Source organism: Electrophorus electricus, chromosome 8, assembly GCF_041902795.1.
Source record: "Electrophorus electricus isolate QZ-2024a chromosome 8, ASM4190279v1, whole genome shotgun sequence".
In the NCBI taxonomy this organism is placed as follows: domain Eukaryota; kingdom Metazoa; phylum Chordata; class Actinopteri; order Gymnotiformes; family Gymnotidae; genus Electrophorus; species Electrophorus electricus.
The window spans coordinates 31,642,501-31,662,500 of NC_137504.1; the positions used below are offsets into that span (position 1 = coordinate 31,642,501).

Consider the following 20,000-nt stretch of genomic DNA (forward strand, 5'->3'; position numbering starts at 1 on the left):
TTTTCTCTGAGAAAAAAAACCCAAATCCAACTGTGTATGGAGTCACAGTGTTGATGTCCACATGCGTGTACATGTTAGGAGCACAGCACACACACACACGCACTCTCACACTCACACACACACACACGCTAACGCACACTAACACACACTCACACACACACACTAACACACACACACACACTAACACACACACGCACACACACTAACACACACACACTAACACACACACACACACACTAACACACACTAACATCCTCTTGTCATATCTCTCACCTGCAGTCCTTATCGGTCTCAGTATCTGAACTGCAGAATCTGGAACCTAAAGCGCTTTCTAAACCGGAGCCTAAACCTGTTTGTAAGCCTGTGCCAAAGTCCAGCACGGCACAGCCGCGTGTGAGTACTTTAGCAGTGTGCTAACCTCCGCCTGGTACAGGGGCCCCCCCCTCCACTGGCAGTGCCAGGGTCCAGCGCAGCCTGCGTGAAGGCCCAGCTCGGGCGCACCTGCTAGCTGAAGCGGGTGGGCTTGGGTGGGCAGACCGGCTGGGCTGGACTCGAGCTGCCGTCACGGTACCGGGAGGTGGGCACCCCTGGCCTGGCACCTTCACCGCCCTGCCATCACTGCCTGCTTTCGGCAAACCCCGCTGCCTAGCAAACCGGTGACCGCAGTTCCCCACTTGGCCTGCTAGTGGGCGCCAAAGGTTCATCCTAAGCTTTTTATGTTTGAATGTGCTGGATCTGGAAGGCTTGTTTAATGCACGTGTGGTTTTTAAATGTGCATAAGGCTTATCATGTGTGATGGTTTTTCCTGTTTGTTTCCAGATTTCATCAGCGTGAAAGCCTTTATCCTGTCATAGCGCAGTTTTAGATTTTCTATGTTAAGAAATCTCAAATGAAGTGCAAAGAGAGGATTTTGTGTGGTCCTGTTTTAGTGCAAAACCTTTATGTTAAAGTGGGCTACCTGTCAGAGGCTGAGGGACCTACTGTGTGAGCTGCACAGTGATTCCCAGCAGTACCTCTGACACACAGCACTATAAAAGCTGAGCTGAGCATTACTGCCTGTCTCATTTTCCCTCCTTTTTCTCAGCTATATGACATCTTTTCGTATTTCTCTCTGAATGTCCAGCTCCTTGGCCAAAGATCCAGAATTTGTAGACATTTCTTGTGGCTGGCACAGTGTTCCGTGTGTGTTCTAGCTTTCCCTGCCATTTTCTATGGTTTTCCATGTATTTCCATGTTCTATGTATTTCCTGGATTTCCGCGCTTCTTCATGACGCTGTTGTCCATGTGTGTCCATGTATGGCTGTGTGGCTCAGTCTTCTTCATGTTAACCGTGTTCAGCTCATGCATCCTTGAGTCTTGATTCAAACATTTAAGGAAATTTAGTCATTTTTTTCTTATAAAGGTAGAAAGTGCTACAAATGTCAGAACCTCAAAAGCCAAAGTTCATATTTAGAAGTTCATATTTAATTTAAACTATTAGAGTGCAAGATTGGACCATGCTCCTTTTACGGAACATGAGGGAAATTATAAATATGATTTAAAAGTTTGCTGTAGTTAAGTTCATCCTGCCCTGCTGGGCTCATCTCATATCTTGAGTATACAGGCGAGTCGTGATTCTGACATAAACCACCTGTAACTGCAGATTTGCATCTCTGACTGTGTGTGTGTGTATGTGTGTGCGTGTGCGCCAGGGATCGGAGTCGGAGTCTGTGAACGGGCCGGGCCGGGACAGCGGGCTGGACACGGCGTCGCGGCACGAGGCCTCATCGACTCTGCCGGGTCGGGTCGAGGCGTCTGCGGAGACCATGGAGGGCCTGTTGTGTAGGAAACAGGAGATGGAGATCCAGGGCAAGAAAGCAGCTAACAGGTAGGAGAGGAGGAGGGGCCTGGGGAGGAGAGATGGTAGGAGTCATATAAAGAGAGATGATGGGAGAAGGGTATGAGCAAATTAGATTTAGCAGATTATCAGTACATGGTCTTATGTTAGTCTTATGTGCACACACTCTCCAAGGGTTGTCTTATTTACTCTCACTCTGTCTCACTCCTCTCTCCCCCCCTCCTCTCCTCTCTCTCTCTCTCTCTCTCTCTCTCTCTCTCTTCCTCCCCTTCCCCCCTCTCCCCTCCCTTTCTCTTCCTTCCCCCTCTCTCTCTTCCTCCCTCTCTCTCTCCCCTCTCTCTCTCTTCCTCCCTCTCTTTCTCTCCTTCCCCCTCTCTCTCTTCCTCCCTCTCCCTCTCCCTCTCTCTTTCTCCTCTCTCCCTCCTCTCTCTCTCTCTCTCTCTCTCTCCCTCTCTCTCCCCCCTCTCTCCCCCTTCCTCTCTCTCTCTCTCTCCCTCTCCCTCTCCCTCTCCCTCTCTCACTCTTCCTCCCTCCCTCTCTCTCTCTCTCTTCCTCCCTCTCTCTCTCTCTCCCTCTCCCTCTCTCTCTTCCTCCCTCCCTCTCTTTCTCTCTCTCTCTCTCTCTCTCTCTCTCTCTCTCTCTCTCTTTCTCTCTCTCTCTCTCTCTCCCCCCTCTCTCCCCCTTCCTCTCTCTCTCTCTCTCTCTCTCTTCCTCCCTCCCTCTCTCTCTCTCTCTCTCTCTTTCTCTCTCTCTCTCTCCCTCTCTCTCTCTCTCTCTTTCTCTCTCTCTCTCTCTCTCTCTCTCTCTCTCTCTCTCCCTCTCCCTCTCCCCCCCCCCTCTCTCTCCCCCCCCCCTCTCTCTCTCTCCCCCCTCCCCCTCTCTCTAGGTCATGGCAGAACGTGTACTGTGTGTTGCGGAAGGGCAGTATGGGCTTCTATAAGGACAGTAAGAGTGCCTCCAGCGGGATCCCCTACCACGGGGAGGTTCCCATCAGCCTCGGCGAGGCCGCCTGCGAGGTCGCCCATGACTACAAGAAGAGGAAACACGTGTTTAAGCTGAGGTGAGGATCACACACGTCACATTTAACAGCTTGTAATGACGTGGCACATATAACAGTTTGCAGTGTGATACATCAATAAAGCCAGTGTGGGATGCTTGATACATATGTAATGATGTCATATTGAACAAATTTTTAATGTCACATGTAATGAGCTTCATAATGAGATGTGACATAATGACACAGCAATGAGTTATCACATTACGAGTTTTTAAGGAGTTTGTAATATGTCAGATGTAACAAGTCTAAACTCATTTGTCATTAGTCTGTATTGCGATGTGACGTGATGAGAAACAAAACAAGAAAACCTCCAAATTCTGAGTTTACAGCAAACAGGTTTTCCAACTCTACTTTGTGTGTGAAAGAGAGAGAAAAGGAGCAGATGGATGGATGATAAACTGATAGAGAGCCAGAGAAATAAACTTATACCACAAACCGCACCCTGAGCCCATACAGCACCCCTCCCCCCAAAAAAAACCCCCAACATTTGTTTTGGTTCCATGTTTACGAAGGTTTAGTGCCATGGAAACAGGATGCGTGACACTTCCCCTGCTCTTGTTTTCCTCAGGTTAGGAGACGGAAAAGAGTTCCTGTTCCAAGCCAAGGACGAGGTGAGACAGGACTCCGCAGCTGGGCTGTCCTCTTCTGTGAGCTGGGTGACCCCTTCACCACTGCAGGGCCAAATAATTTCTTACACAGCCAGTACCCAGTACCCAGTACCCATACCCAGTCACGTCCACTCACACAGGACAGACGGAAAGCGTCGTGCTCAGGGCTGGCTAACGACGCTCAGAACGGGACCGATCACACGGAATGATACAGGGCTTGTCTGATTTGGTTCGACATTTTAACATTTCGTCTTGTCCTTCGTTGCCAGCATTCGGCGATTGAATATGTGCCGTGTTTTACACACCTGACATGAAACGGTAAAAACTTCCGAGCTCTCCGCCACAGGCACTTCCTGGCTCTGACTTACAGAGCAGCATTTGTGGAAATCGTAAAAATCAAATGTCTCAGGAATCCGGCGCAGCGTCACATGGCCTGACACGACCTCAGGAATTGTTTGGCCCTGCAATGGAAAAGAGGCTCCTGTTAGTCAGACACAGCTCAGAGTAAAAGGTTTAGTTCAATTATGTTTACTTATTTTGGGTTTTGATGTTTAGTAGGTCATGTTTAGTTAAGAGTATTGCTGTTTCTCTCTCTTAATCTATCTGTTTATCTTTCTTGTTTTCTCCAACTTGTGCGCTCTCTCTCTCGCGCTCTCTCTCTCTATCGCTCTCTCTCTCTCTCTCGCTCTCTCCGTTTCTCCACCTCTTCATCCCCCTTAGCCTGAGATGAGTCTGTGGATTCGCGCTATCCACTCCTCCATGCCATCGGGGGGCACCGGCGAGCTCTCGCCGGGTGGCCAGCGGGGCCTGAGCCGGGCGATGACCATGCCACCCATCTCGCCCGGCTCCGGCGAGGCCGGTGGAGTCACCATGCGCAATAAAGATGGCAAAGAGAGGGACCGCGAGAAGCGCTTCAGCTTCTTCAAGAAGAAATAGGCAGGGAAGTGGGCGGAGCCAAACCATCACCACGCAACACTCAAACCGTGGACTGGCGCTGTCCAGGAACTCGGCAGAGGACAGCGCCCTCTACTGTTACATAGCGCTACGTGTTTTCCTTTATCGTCCTCTCTCGCTCTCAACACTGTCACGCGGCAAAATGTCTCTGTTAAAATGCGCCTTCTAGCCCTGCCGACACCTCCAGCCAATGAGGAGCAGGTTTGTTAATCAGTCTTCAGTGAGACTCATGTTGACTGGACAGTACTCCTAAACAAAGCAAATTGACACAGGAAGTAAAATAATGGAATTTGCCAATTAACGATGCCCAACTCCCCGCTTTTGGTTGTAGTGTGAAGAGCCGCGGGCACCAGCCCACGTTAGTCTGGTCCTTCGTGGGGTTTCTTTTGAATTATTTTTGTTGGAAGGACCAGACTCAGTTGTTTTTTGTTTTGATTTGTTTAAAAAAAATTTTTTTGTTTGTTTTTTTTCTATATTCATGTTACCAGTAATATATCTGTTGTTATTATTTATCTAAATTGATGTTGCTGTTTTTGAGGATTTCAAATAATATTTAAAGAAAGTATAAGTATAACTAGCTTTAAGTCCTTTTTGTGGGGGGAGGGGGGTGTTGAACCAAGCCGGAACAGAATCGGTCCTGACCACTCGGCTACGTTTCGGACCGCGTCTAGAACCATGAGTTGAGCTCGTTCGTGAGGTTTTATTGAAAAATTCAAGTTTTTTTTTTAAGAATACTTACCTATTAGAAATCATTTTGAAGTGTGCAGGGAATAGCTGAAGCCAAGTACTCAGACCAGAATTAAATTGTTTCATTTTTTTCATCCTCAAGAAAAGGGATTTTTAGATTTTGAATTCTCTTTTGTTCTGGTCATTTTGTTTCACACCAGGAGATGACAGGTGGGTGATTAGCTTGGATTTGAGGTGTTTTGGCATAGATTAGACTTTGGTTTCATTGGCAACACTTTGAGGAGTCCTGTTTCCTGACTAAACACACACGCACGCACGCGCGAGCGCTCTCGTATATAGACACACAGTTGTGTGGAGAGATGATGTTCTTCTTTCATTGGTTTGGTTGTGAATAGGTAGTTGATTGTGGTGACATTGCTTTTCAGGTTTCCACCCCACTTATCCTCAGGCAACAATTTCACCAGTTACGCACGCACGCACACACGCGCACACACACAGACGGACACACACACACACACACACAGACACACACCCTAGGCCACTATGGTAAAGGCCAAACCGGGTTTTCCAGGTGTGCGTGTGTGAGAATCTAAAGTGCTGTTCTTTATTTCCTAATAAGGACCAAACCTGTAGACCACAGCTATTCCCGTTCCCAACACCCTCCAGGAAGCAGTCAGCACTTAGAACAAGGACCCACCTACATGGGAACCAAAAGAGGTGTGGCTTCTGCAACCTCCTTCTTATCAGGAAGTAACCTGGAGATTTTTGAAGATATTTTTGCATTCGTACGCAGGCCTGTCGTGTTGGTTCCACATTTATCCAGTGTAGCATGAAAACGGTATTTTTGTAGGCAGAAGTTGGGACCTTGGCCTGGCGATTGTCCGTGTGCTTGCGTGACTGTGATGTTCAGTTCAGAAGGTGACCATAACTGCCCGTGTGCTCTTTTCGACATTTATACAATGAAGCCCCTTCCTCAGGGGGGAGTGGAGTATCAAACTTCATTTCATTTGTGAGATCCCACTTCCTGGGTAGATCTTTAAGTGAAATTTGCCCCATCAAGATGAACTGAACTGAAAGATTATAGAAATGATTGTCATTTACATTGGATATCTTTGTTTCTTAGCAGCCTTTGGGGCACATTCATCTTTATGTTGGTAAAACTCGATGCTTTGTAGGTTTTGAGTGTGTGTGTGGGTGGGGGGGATGTTTGGTGCTTAGAACTCTCTACCAAATTGCACAAATGAATATTCATGCACCTGAGTGACTGACTGGTCCAGCTCCAGACAAAGGCATGGAAGGGCACGGCCGAAGGGCACGGCCTATCAGCTTCCTGCAGGTTTCCGTGACTCACTGTTATTGGCTGATGTCCGTCCAGGCATCTAGTGGTCCACTAAGCCCAACCCACTGCAAATTATACTAGTAACTATGTTAAAAGAAACTCTGACAGAAGCTCCGCCCTCACCTTTTTCCTCCAAGTAAAATCTAAACTATAAATGTGACTTGGAACCCGGCCTGGTTAATGTTTAGACACAAAGACCAACCTGAATTTTCCCACGAAGACTACAGCCTTTGCCTGTCAACTCCGAATGTAGAACTCAGCTGGGTTTAGACACAATTTGGCAACACACCATTTCTTTAGCTTTGTTTCTCTCTCTCTCTCTCGCTCTCTCTCTCTGTCTGTGTGAGAGGCTCTTATGTGCTCTAGAAAAATATGTTTGTGTGTATGTGGGGGGGGGGGGGGGTGAGTGCATGCTCACTGTGTGTGCGCTGTCATTTTAAACAACAGGTCACACCCACATCCGAGGGACTTTAATTACCAAGGGAAGACACAAACCCCCTAATTCTATTCTTAGTTCAGTCTAGATTCAGACTATCCAGTTTTGACCAAAAAGGTAAGATTATTTTTTAGACAAAATGCTGTTGTTTTTCTCTTCCACAACCGCTGACAAGTTATGCAGTATTTGAACAGGTGCGAAAAAGCACCCTGCCCTGCCCCCAACACTTAAAATGTCCTTTAACAACTATGCCTATACCCCATTCTGCTATGACTTAGAATCAGATTGAGTTAATACCACTACAATCATATGTTGTTGTTGTTATTATTATTATTATTATTATTATTATGGCAAAACTCTTATGATGACTTACTGTTGCTACTGTTATTACTACTACTACCAATACGTCTGCAGCTCCTGTGTTGCTGCAATCTATTCCCGCTGTTGAGTTTCAGGTTCTCTTGTCTGTAATACCAGGCCTGCCTCAAGGGGGCGACAGTGTGCCGTGGAGCTTTTTTCCATTAATAATCTTTAAAAAAAAAAAAAAAGAAAAGAAAAAAGAAAGAAAAATGAAAAAAAAAACGATTTGTTTGTTGACTTGTGTATCTACATCTAATATTAGGAATAATAAAACATGGTTTAAAAACATTGTTTTGGGTTTTACACTTTCTTGTGTAGGCCGGGTTCGTTTTGGTGTCATGTTTCATCAATTTTTGTGCTTGTGTGTGCATGTCTTCACTCTAGTTCACGTCTCTAAATGACACTGTTCACTTCTCTAAATGACACTGTTCACTTCTCTAGATGACACTGTTCACTTCTCTAAATGACACTGTTCACTTCTCTAGATGACACTGTTCACTTCTCTAAATGACACTGTTCACCTCTCTAGATGACACTGTTCACCTCTCTCTAGATGACACTGTTCACCTCTCTAGATGACACTGTTCACCTCTCTAGATGACACTGTTCACCTCTCTCTAGATGACACTGTTCACCTCTCTCTAGATGACACTGTTCACCTCTCTAAATGACACCGTTCACTTCTCTAAATGACACCGTTCACCTCTCTAGATGACACCGTTCACCTCTCTAGATGACACTGTTCACCTCTCTAAATGACACTGTTCACCTCTCTAAATGACACTGTTCACTTCTCTAAATGACACTGTTCACTTCTCTAGATGACACTGTTCACTTCTCTAGATGACACTGTTCACTTCTCTAAATGACACTGTTCACTTCTCTAGATGACACTGTTCACTTCTCTAAATGACACTGTTCACCTCTCTAGATGACACTGTTCACCTCTCTAGATGACACTGTTCACCTCTCTAGATGACACTGTTCACCTCTCTAGATGACACTGTTCACCTCTCTCTAGATGACTGTTCACCTCTCTCTAGATGACACTGTTCACCTCTCTAAATGACACTGTTCACTTCTCTAAATGACACCGTTCACCTCTCTAGATGACACCGTTCACCTCTCTAGATGACACTGTTCACCTCTCTAAATGACACTGTTCACTTCTCTAAATGACACCGTTCACCTCTCTAGATGACACCGTTCACCTCTCTAGATGACGCTGTTCACCTCTCTCTAGATGACACTGTTCACTTCTTTAGATGACACTGTTCACCTCTGCATCTGTTCATCCAGGGCTGCTTCACCATTGCAGTGACGGTGTTTATGAGCTGTATGTTCTGAATGTTAAATGCACGGCCACATGCTTGGACTCTTACTGGCTCAGGCAGGCGGTTTCCCTTGACAGAATTGTTTCTATGGAAACTTGACATTTGGGAAGCCTGGGTCAGCTTTAATAAGGGCGGAGCCTCTGGCCTTACTCGAAGTTCATCTTTCCCACACTTGCACACAAGAAATGAGCAGCAAGCAAACTCCTCTCTAAGCTGCTGAAGACCTTTAGGGTCATGACCCCTGACCTAGTGTCTAGCCTGTCTGTGGTTAACTTGTTGGAAATCTCAAACATGTCAGACTAACGTAAAACTTCTGGAGATATTTGCATCCTTCATTGGTTATGTCTGAGGGGGCAGGGTGTGGAAAGGAGAAAGCACCAAGACCACGCCCACTGCAGTCCTCACGCTCTGAAGCAAGTTCTCCAGTGGGCATGGTATGGGCTGTAACATCTCTCTCGCTCTCTCTCGCTCTCTCTCGCTTTCTCTCTCTCGCTCTCTCTGCCACTCTTCTGTTCCACCTTTTCTCACCGTTGTGTCTATGTCCATGCTGTGGGGGTGACCGTGAGGAACAGCTGATGTGCTTAGAACAGCTGATTTAGAAAGGTGGGACCTTGCCAAAGCTGGCTCTTCCAAACCTGAAACTGTCAGACATTAGACAAACATTTAAATAAAAACGCCAAAGTCTGAATGCCTGTTTAAATTACACGGTGTGGTGCGTGTACTAACGGTTTCCCTTTACGGTCTGCTTTGTCCTCTTACGAATAAAACAGAAATCTGCCATCAGTCCTTTCAGTCTGTAACGGTCACAGTGTCCAGGGTCGCTTAGCAACGGTCCCCCCCCCACCCCCCCACCCCCCCACCCCGGCCCCAGGACCCCGGACCCTCTCGCGCCCCGCCGCTTCATACCTTTAACAATAGCGCGCGGTACCCAGCGACCGTTAACAACGCGTGAGCGCCGTTCAAGGTTTATTTAGGCACGGGCGAGGTGGAGTGACACGCGGGGTTTGGTTTTCTAACTAAATCGCTCTGTTCGGGAAATTTCCGAGGCCGTTGGATCAGCCAGGTTAGTGAGTACTGTTTAGTTTGTTTGTTATTTTTAGGCTGCAACGTTTACGTCGTTGCTCCTTATTTACTTTATTTGATGTGCTCGGGGTGACAACTTTATTTTCCCCGGGAGTAATTTCAAAACATTTGAAACGCTGTTCAGCTCTTTATGGGGGCAGTTAAAAACGGGGTTTTCACCCGATAAGTGCAGATCGCGCTAGTATCAGCGAACGTGTAAAAGCTGCTCGCGTCTCTGAGGTCGGTGAACGCGCGCTGCCGGGAGGTGGACGTGCTGAGGCGCTCGCTCTAACGGTCCGTTTGATCGTGATGCCGCGCTTTCGGGAGAAGTGGACTCCCATCGTGTTTCGCATCCTCGGAAAAAAAGCGTAACTTTCAGGTTCGAGTTTACATTTTTACAGTTTGTCATCGGTGTCAGTGCCGCGGTGCTCGCATACTGACATTTAAAGAGACTGATCTCGAACAGAGTGCGAGCGTGCTGCGTCTCCCCGAAGACTGGTGGGTTATGGTATGGTTGTGCATCTTGTCATCTTAAAGTCATATTAGCGCAGACAAGTGCGTCCTTTTTAGCAAAGTTAATTGCTACTGTTTAAACACACTAAATCAAGTCCTTGGTTACAATCGCATATAACTTCTTAACAATGCATCATTTGTCATTTGTGCCAAAGAGATTGAGCACTCAGGTCAAATCGAGCCATTATTGGCTGTTTCTCAGGTTCTCCATCACATAATAACCCCCACAGAGCTGCCACTTACTGTATTCCGGGTGGATGCGGGTGGGTTGGTGGGTGTCTTGTAGTTCCTGTGGGGACACTGCCTATAACAGCAACTTCAAACAAGGGCCTTCTGTTGTGTTTGTTTTTTAAAGAAGAAAAATGTTTCAATTCTGAAAGTTAAGCTGAAGGTTAGGTTTGGGGTGAGGGTAATATTTGGACAGCTTGCAAGTTCTGATGGTGTTGGGGTTATATTTAAGCTTACAACACTAAAACGTGGTCTCTGCTGGTCTCTGAAAAACGAGTTCATCTCTGTGTGTGTGTGAGAGAGAGAGGGAAAGAGAGAGAAAATGGAGGCTAACTGAACTATTGAGACTGCCATCAGAAAGAAAGAGGAAGTGCTTCGTTTTCCGAGGTTCCTCTCCTACGGCCTGGCCCTCATGTTTGTGTTCGGCATCCTCCCGGCAGGCTCCGTCCAATCTCCCTCACATCTGGAGCGGATTTACAGGAGAGGAACAGGCTGCAAGCCCGCTGCACACTACAATGGCTGGCCCGCATCCCGAGCGCTGTCTCCGAGCTGTGAACCCCCCCCGCCCCGACGAGCTCGGGTCTCCCTTCCTCCGAATTCTCCGACCAAATCCGTATCAGAATGTTCAGGCTTGTTTGAGCAGAGTTTTCCTCAGCTGGCAGGCACAGAGAGGCCTGAGGGTGTTGATTGCAGACCTGCTCCCACTTGGACACGTGATCAGCATGTTTATAACGTGACAGGACAAAACTGATCCTATGTCAGATGTTTATGTATGTCCTGTGACCTGATGATGTCCTGTTCATGTCACACAGACACAGGGAAGTCCTGATTCCTTTTTTCAAATGCATTACTCACAAACGTAGCATTGTCATCAGTGTACTCGCCATACACCCCCCCCACACACACACACACACTCCTCTTGAAACCACATACCAGAAGCACTGTCATCATCCGTAACCCTCTGCTCCCCACATGGTTGCCAGACGCTCACTGAGGAACTGACCAGGCTGCATCTTTAAACTACAGCCAGGATGACACAATTTCGGAAAAACGGAGTGCACTTTAGTCATTAATCACCATGTGACATACCACCACAGCAGCCACCATAACGTCACATTAAACCCATTTTAATGGTGGTTTTGAGAAGCAATCAAGTCACGGCTCTGATCTCCAGTACAGGTACTGCCACACAGATAATTGCAGGCACGTCTTTCTGAAGAAGCGCGTGGGACTGACTCTGAAGTGGCTTATTGTGATGCAGGACCACACCTGCTCACCTGCTCATAGCTTCCACTGCTAATCATGTTTTTGGCCTCAGGGACCAGAGACAATGGCGCCAGGATGCCTTGTTGCCTTTGAACAAGGCAAACCTGTTTTCGTCTTATCATCTTGTCAGAATGCAGGTATAAAGAACAACAAATATATGGCGTGTGTTTGAAGAGGTGATGTTTTTGCATCCCATAGAACTCCAGTGGTCTGATATTTGGGTCAGTACTAATTTTGAAGAATTTAGAATCTCTGACAGTCTTCTGGGAATGACATTGCTGTGTCATTACAGATAGTACTAGGGCAGATTCATCAAGTGTTAACAAAAGGTATTCGCTGAGATGACAAAAGAAGTCACTGAACATTTAGAATCTAACATTTGACAGGACACAGCTCTGAAGAAGGTTGTGTTCATAGGGACACTGGAAATATTCACTACAGGCTTTTGAACTGAGGATATGGCAAGTGCCTTGCCCCACACTGCTGTACCCCACACTGCTGTACGCACACCGCTGCTTTCTTCTGCGCTCTCAGCAGCCGTTTGGGCTGGGGAGGTGAGCTCACAGCTCACTGGTTATGTGATACTGTATCACTTTTCCAATGGAAACTTTTTTTCTCAAGGAAGTATATGTTGTAATTCCACTTGTGTTGTGCGGCATGGGCGATTCAAAAGGATGCTCAAATGAAATGTTCACAAAGAAAGGAATACTTTTGGTTTGCCTGTGGGATTCCACACCTGCCATAATGACATCACGCCATGGCACTTCTCTAGCAGTTCTTCTCTGGCTTCTAGGAGCGTGCCACGTGGCTGTTGTTTTGACCCACAAACACCAGCCCTCCAAATTTGGCAGTTGGCATTGGAATGCTAACAGAAAAGACCTGGCCGTTGCATTGAATATTTAGAAAATCTAACTAAATCCCAGTCTAGTGGAAAGCAGCCAAGAACAGATTCCAAAAGTGACCACAAACCAGTGTCTTGTCCACCTATCATTTGTGGAGGGTTGGGTTTGAGGGACTGGGGCAAGGAGGTTTGCTGGTATGAGGTCAGACCTAAAGTGTTCCCTGGTCAGCCTTTAATGTTTGTTTACAAGGTTTATGATTGGACTTAGCTATTTACCATAGCTTTGTTTGTCTTTAGCTTTGTTTGTGTTCTTGTTCGGATTTAGAACTTCTCTGTGTTCAATTTCGTGCGTGTGCGCGCACATGCACTTTGAGTCACTTTTTATGGACATCTGTTCTCAGGATTGGTCTGGCCAAGTGCGTGTTGTGTGCTTGTAAAACATGAGATGTGGTAAAACATGGAACAGATAGGGAACAACCTCTTCCTTCCTGACCAAAAAACACGTGTGTGCGCGTGTGTGTGTGAGAGAGAGAGAGTTGCGTCTTCATTGTACATGAAACATGCAATAAAGCATTAATCGTGTAAAAATTATTGCTTTGTAAGATGATCTAAATATTTCTAATGAAAATCTTAATTTCTTATGGACGCACCGATGGGTGTGTAGTTGAAGTTCAACTATGAGTCAGCGCGTGTTTGCCGGCGTGCGTGTGCGCTTGCTTGGCAACGGTGAATACCTCATGGACAATATCGCGCTGGAATTTTCAGCAAGGAGGAAGTGCAACCGAGAGAGTGCTGGATCCCGGCCTGGAGCACGGAACGGGAGAAAGCGACGATACGCGAGTACGTCTACTCGCGCCTTTTCAAATGAGCCCTAGGTTTAGCCTAAGTATGTGCATGCATGCATGCAAAAAAAAAACCAGACAAACAAACAAAAAACGTAAAGCAGTGTTTGGCTAACGAAGTTGGCGCAGCGGTTGGTATCCTCCGCAGACTCGCTTCACCTCACCCTTCTTGTGATGCCGTTCCGTGAATTCCAACTACCACTCATTTGAGCAGGAGCGGGGCGGAGGACGACCTAACGCGCGTCTCCGGTCTTCCTGTCTTAGCATGTGCGGGCGCACCGTATCAGCTGCGCGAATGATTTTTGTGGCACAGTCGACTGCTCGGGACTGAGCGCGAGGGAGGACCTGACGTTGCGGATTCGAGCTTTCGCGAGGAGAACGGACACGCGCTCCGTTCTTTCAGGGAGGATTTGTTTCGTGGACACGAGCGCAGGTGAACCTGAAGGTGGGCTCGACGCTCGCGGCGCTTTGCGCACTCGAGTTCGCTGCAATTTCAGCAGAGGTAGAATAATACGTCGCATTAATAGACAGCATTGTTGATCCGTAGTATGTGTAGCGCCTCGGAACCTTTTAAAGTAACGATTTCGGTTGGTTTTTTCAATGTTGTTTAATTTGCGCTTTGGTAGCAGTGCTTGCTTACACCTGCATCTGTGACAGCGACCCTATAAGAAGAGCTTGCAGTTCTAGATAGTGAAGTGTTCGTATAAGAGCGAGAATGCCCAGGAATTTCGGTTTGTTGATAACTGGCAAATGTAAGGTCCCGTGGACTCCGAGACCCAGAGGTGAGTGGAGGAGCTCCGACCAGCGAAGCAACATCTTTGAACAAGACGGAGTTTTGGCAGCGTTTTGCGATGGGTTTTCTTTTTAAATAGCCTGGGGAATAAGACGTAGATTTCCACTCTTCACGATGCCAGAATTTGCGAATGGTTGGCGAATTTGCAGTTCCCTGCCCCTTTTGGGCAGGTTTTAGCTGGTTTTAGCACACGCATTTACCGACAGCGTTTTGTGCTCCGCGTGAAATGCGTTTTTGGAAAATTGGCTGTGAGGCTTCGGGAGTCCCAGTACACAAGCCAAAGTGTGTGGACTCCGTGCGTAACTGCCCGTCCCTCCAACCCGCAGCGCGCTCTCGCCGAACGCGACAGTGTGTTATCCGCGTGAGCGCGGGCTTGGCCCGGCTGTAGCGTCCCGTGCCCGGCAGGTTTGGCAGACGCACGGCTCCACACCCTTCCCTCGCTGATAAAACACACGGCCTTAGGTTAGGAAACTTAAATCTCGTTGCGCAGTGCTAATGTACATTAATTAAGAGGCGACACTTCATCTTATCCACACGGCTTCTGCCCATAACGCTTCTAAGGTATATTAATCATGATCAAACTGTAAACACAGCTAGATTGAGAGTTGGAGGATATGCGGGAGAGTCTCCCACTGATAAACATGTCTCGCTCTGTCTTGCTCTTTTTTTTACCATCTTTTTATCTTTCCGTGAGGTTTCTAGTATGTGTGTGTGTGTGTGAGGGAGAGAGAGGGTACAAGTCCTAACCAAGCCCCTTCAAGTCTTAATTTTCAATGTTAATAAAAGTTCAGGTCTATCTAACCCGCCCCTGGCCTTGGTGCTGCTGTGGTAGACTGTACAGACCTGTCCGCAGACCTGCATCATCTAGAAACTCTAGATGTGATTGAGCTTGGACTCCAACCCTGACAGCCACACACAAACACAGTGAGACTGTTGTTTCTCTTGTTTTTACTCAACTGCAGGTTACACTGTTTACGTTTATGCAAAAGGGCAGTGCACCTCATTGTCACAAAGAACGGAACAGCTTGGGGAGAAACAGACAGAAAGACAGACAGACAAAATGTAATTTGTTAATAAAGATTTAGAACAGAACGTTTAAAAATTAGTCTTGCATTTCACTCCCATTTTCTTCTTGTCATTTTCAAGGTCTTTCGATAGAACGTAGTGTTACAACACACACTGTACACACACCCTCTCTAGACAATGACTTTCTGTAGTGTGTAGTGTTATAGCACACCCTGTACACACACCCTCTGTAGACAGTGTCTTTCTGTAGAATGTAGTGTCACTACACACACACACACCCTCTCACCTTGGAGAAAGGCATGTTTTAGCACACACACACACTATCTCACACACACACACATTGCACTGTAGCAGTTAGACCGCAATTAGACAGTTGGCACAAATGATCCATTATCACAGTGTACACACACAGAGTGCTTCCTCAGGCTCCAACAGAAGAAAATCCTGCCACCTTTGCATAACTTTTCCCATCCTGTGCAGGTGGGCATGCGTATGCATGTGTGTGTGGATATGCGTACGTGCGTGCGTGTGTGTGTCGATTGCCAGCAGTAGAGTCTCCCTTTGCAGTGCTACTCACACTATTGTTGACTCAGTTATGCAAGTACAATAGTTAATATTACTGTCCCACAGTGGAAACACATGCTTTGATTTTTGCTCTGTGTATATACGCATGTGTATGAAACAAACAAAGGCAGTATCCACACACACATATACACACACACACAGGCACACACACACACACACACACAGGCAAACACATATTGTTGAGGTTCATTGATGTAACTTGAGATGCATGACTTAATGCTAGAGGTATTTAAGTCACACTGGTTTACCTCAGTGAACCCCTTGAAACTGCACACACACACACATACATACATACAAACATACATACAAACATACAGAACCCATTATAACAGCAGTAGTTCAACACACACACACACACACACACACACACACACATACACACACACGCGCATACATACAAACATACAGAACCCATTATAACAGCAGTAGTTCAACACACACACACACACACACACACACACACACACACACACACACTCCAACCACCTTCTCTGTATCTTCAGATGACCACTCCCCAGTAGACTGTGTAAGCGTGGAGAGATGGCTAACCGCCCCCTCAGAGAACACGCTCTGCTCCCCCAGAAGTGCTCCCTCCCTCTCCTGTCCCCCGAGGCCAACACTAACAAACTTGGCCCATCTCAGAACAGCTCTGCGTGCCAGATGGATTTCTCTTGTCTCCTGCTTATTAGAGCTCTGCCTCCCTCCAGCCCCCTGCGTGTGGGACAGTGTGTGTGGGACGGTCAGTGTGTGGAACAGCTAGTGAGTCATTGTCCTGGTGGCTCTTCTGCGCCGAGCCCCCTCGGACCACCTCACGGCTGAGCATGTCTCTCAGCGTTCGGCTCGGATGACATTAGCATTCTGAAGAAGAGGAGTTTGTGGAGGGCTGAGAGTGTGCACGCATGTCAATCTGTGTGCAGGCGCTGTTTACACACTGCGGTGTCTCCACGAGGAAGATCTGCAGTGTGTCTGTCGTCCAGTAGCGGTCACGTGCTAATGGCTGTCCCCCTTCACTCTCTCTCGCTCTCTCGCTCTGTGTCTTTCTCACAGGCAGATTGGAGTGATGTGGAAGTCTGACCCACAGGGAACGGTTGCTCTCCACATGTCCTCTCCGAGGGGACGTTGCAGGAACACTCTTGAGACGCACACCTCTTCTTGAACCAGAGACGTCTCCCACGGCGTGTCACCGGCTGGTCTTCTCCTTCTCTTTTGTTCTCTATTTCCTGTTTCTCTCTCTCTCTCTCTCTCTCTCTCTCTCCCCCCTCCTCCACACTGCTGCCAGACTTGTCCCAGTGTTGTCCTGCTGGACAGCAGGTACCAGGCATGGCAGCCAAGGCCCCCATCTACCTGAAGCGGAGGAGCCGCAAGGGCAAGAAGGAGAAGCTCCGCGACCTGCTGTCGTCAGACATGATCAGCCCGCCATTGGGCGACTTCCGCCACACCATCCACATCGGCGGCGGTGGCGCCGACGACCTCTTCGGCGACCTCTCCTTCCTCCAGGGCAAGTTCCACCTGCTGCCGGGGCAGCGCGACCACCAGGGGGCGTGCGAGCTGAGCCGGGCTGCCAGCGTGAGCGGCACCCCGCCGGTCAGTGACGGCTCGCCGCTGCTGAAGAACGCCCTGTCGCTGCCGGTCATTGGCGGCGTGCAGGCGCTCACCCTCCCGGCGGCGGGCGGGGCGCCCTCACCGCAGCAACCGCCGCCCCTGGCCCCGCCTCCCAAGCCCCCCAGGCTGCACCTGGAGTCGCCGCCCACGTCCCTGCCCGCCTCGCCCAGCCGCTCGCCTCCTTTGCCCCTCGGCCCCGGGCCGGACGCCAGGCACATGGCGGGTCAAGGCGAGGAAGAGGAAGAGGAAGAGCGGCCATACCTGTCGCATGCTGGCTCCCTCCTCTCACTGCACCTGGACCTGGGGCCGTCCATACTGGACGATGTCCTTCAGATCATGGACGGTCAGAGGACAGGAGCCTTCAACGGAGGCTTCACACCCAGTGGACGACAGGAAGTCTACATTTGAGAGAGAGAGAGAGATCATTTCTTTTCCATTTCTACAAAGCGTGAAGGACATGCTCTCCCAGCAGGGGCGTATCCTTTAGGAGAGAGAGATATTTTAGCCTTTGTCTCTCTGTCCCGAACAGGGTTGGACGTCCCTTCTCTCTGCTCACACGGTCTCACTGCACATGTAGTGGTTTCTTCTGTCTCAGCTGCTGACTTCATAAAGGCCCTGCACCACTTGGGTCCTCTGAAGCAGTCTGAACACACCTGATCTACAGCCTGGATTCCTCTTACAGACATACTGTGTATATATATGTGTGTGTGTGTTTGGCCAGAGTCCGGATCACTTTTAGTTGCGCTGAGATATTAAGTGCTGGAAGAGATAAACCTCTCCCCCTCTGATCACCTAAGCTGACTTCCTGTCTCCCCTTGGTGGTGCACCAGATTGTGTATCAGGGAGAAAGTCCGTAACCCTCCCTGCCTTCTGAGCCTCCTTCTCGTGAGGGAAGCTTCCGTCAACTCCAGTGACTGCAAATGAGGAAAATCTGGGAAAATGGTGCGGGGCTTCCCAGTGGAAGTGTGAAATAGACCAGAGCCAAGTCTTTCCCACCTTGTCTCTCTCTGGCCATTCCTGTGCCCCCTTAGCTCTGTCAGTATCAGAAGAACAAGCTTGTTGAACCTTTAACTCCACATCTAGAGGTCAAACCCGATGGACATTTCACATCAGTATTCAGGAAAAAATGTCATTTTGCTGCTGGGTCAGTCGGTAACAAGCATCACCGCGTGATATTACTAATTTAAATCAACCAAAAGTAATCATTACAATATATTAACTTGCTGTCAAGGTTAAAGAGGGACTGGCTGGTGATGTCACCATGTAAACCCTCTGTAGAATGTTCTGGCACATTGCCTTGGTTTGCAGGTGCCTCAGGCTTGCTGGGCCCAGTCGAGGTGCCCACGTCGACACATGTTCATCAGCTAGGCTTCTGATTGGTCGGAAGACCCATCAGTTGCAGGGCTGCAGACAAGGACGCCTGAGAGTGTGACGATTTTATTCTCCTTGTCAATAATCAAATGGCCAAAATTTCTACTCATCTTTGTTAAAACTTTGGGAGTGATTCTGTGGGGAGAGGGGTTAGTCTGTTACCGTAGGGTCATGGAACTCCCAGAATATTCTCTGAAATGAAAACTATGAAAATGTTTAATGAACACGTGTGTTTGTTTTTGTTTTCCTTGAACGTGAGTGCTATAATCTCCTGGGGACGTGTGGAGGTTTTATGGGTTTCTGTGTTCAGCCATTACGGCGATCTGAATCCAACCTCTGCCTTGCTCAAGTGTGGAAGAACCCGGATACGTCCGTGTATGTGGTATCCGGAGAAAAGCCTTTCCCCCCCCCCTGCCTTGTCATCCCTGACACTATGATGCTATAGGTCAACACACGATTCCTCTGATCGGATTGATTTAAAGGGATGGCGCCTTCCAAATTGTTGATGCTGCTAATAACATGCATGCAAATATCACAAATATCACTAATTAGAATACACGCAAATGACTAGTGGGAAGCTGACAATTCTCATCCATTGGTGGACGCATTAGCATTTGTTTGGTTAAATGAATGTTTCTTAAAGGATCTGTGTCCTTTTTTTTTTCTTCATTAAAACCTTACAAAGGGTTGATTTTACACAAGTTACTTTTGTTGATGTGTGTACCAGTTCACCTGTTTTACAGTGCATAACTAAATGGAGTTGATTGGGCTTTATTTCTTACATACCGGGCACGTCTGCAGTTTAAAGCTTGCGTAGTGGGCTCCTCTGAGCGTAGTACACAGTACAGCGTTCTATTATCCCGCTAAATCTGCACTACGGGGCATTTCACGCACTTTATGTCCCCCAGATCAGTTGACATGAACCGGGATCACCTTCTGATTGGCACAGCTGGCACAGTGACATCATAACGGCTGGCCAGCTCGCCAGTGGACGAGTTCAAGTGCAGCAAATTGGTCTTGATGGACTGTCCAATTTGAAGACGTTCAACCACCCCGTTATATCTCAACCGATTACCCACGATTATACAACCGTAGACCTCTTACCGTATTCTTGATGTTTTCATTGGCACTTCTACTTTTCTTACTTATGAGAACGCACAGATATACTGAGTTTGGTCGCAAGGTTTATTATTAGTCATTTTTCCAGAATAAAACACACACATGCACACAGAACTGTGATTAGATATCCAGTACGAGGA

General features: G+C 47.8%; 2 protein-coding genes across 6 annotated transcripts in view; both read left to right on the forward strand.

The window, feature by feature from the left end:
* Positions 1-7,566, forward strand: part of sptbn2 (spectrin, beta, non-erythrocytic 2) — a 65,399-nt gene extending 57,833 nt beyond the window's left edge. For 3 of the 5 annotated variants that reach the window (XM_035527372.2, XM_035527373.2, XM_035527375.2), the window contains 5 exons: positions 280-393; positions 1,692-1,867; positions 2,724-2,897; positions 3,463-3,505; positions 4,223-7,566. In XM_035527372.2, the coding sequence (XP_035383265.2) occupies positions 280-393; positions 1,692-1,867; positions 2,724-2,897; positions 3,463-3,505; positions 4,223-4,438 (723 nt within the window). In that variant the 3' untranslated portion in view covers positions 4,439-7,566. The remainder of the gene's footprint in view (positions 1-279; positions 394-1,691; positions 1,868-2,723; positions 2,898-3,462; positions 3,506-4,222) is intronic. The other 2 variants (XM_035527376.2, XM_035527377.2) reach the window with 1 other exon arrangement.
* Positions 7,567-9,697: 2,131 nt separating this feature from the next.
* Positions 9,698-20,000, forward strand: part of cdc42ep2 (CDC42 effector protein (Rho GTPase binding) 2) — an 11,015-nt gene continuing 712 nt past the window's right edge. Inside the window, exons 1-2 of the mRNA XM_027032218.3 lie at positions 9,698-13,809; positions 16,816-20,000. The exon at positions 16,816-20,000 is cut by the window's right edge and continues 712 nt beyond it. Coding sequence (XP_026888019.2) covers positions 17,089-17,778 — 690 coding nt within the window. The 5' untranslated portion in view covers positions 9,698-13,809; positions 16,816-17,088 and the 3' untranslated portion in view covers positions 17,779-20,000. The remainder of the gene's footprint in view (positions 13,810-16,815) is intronic.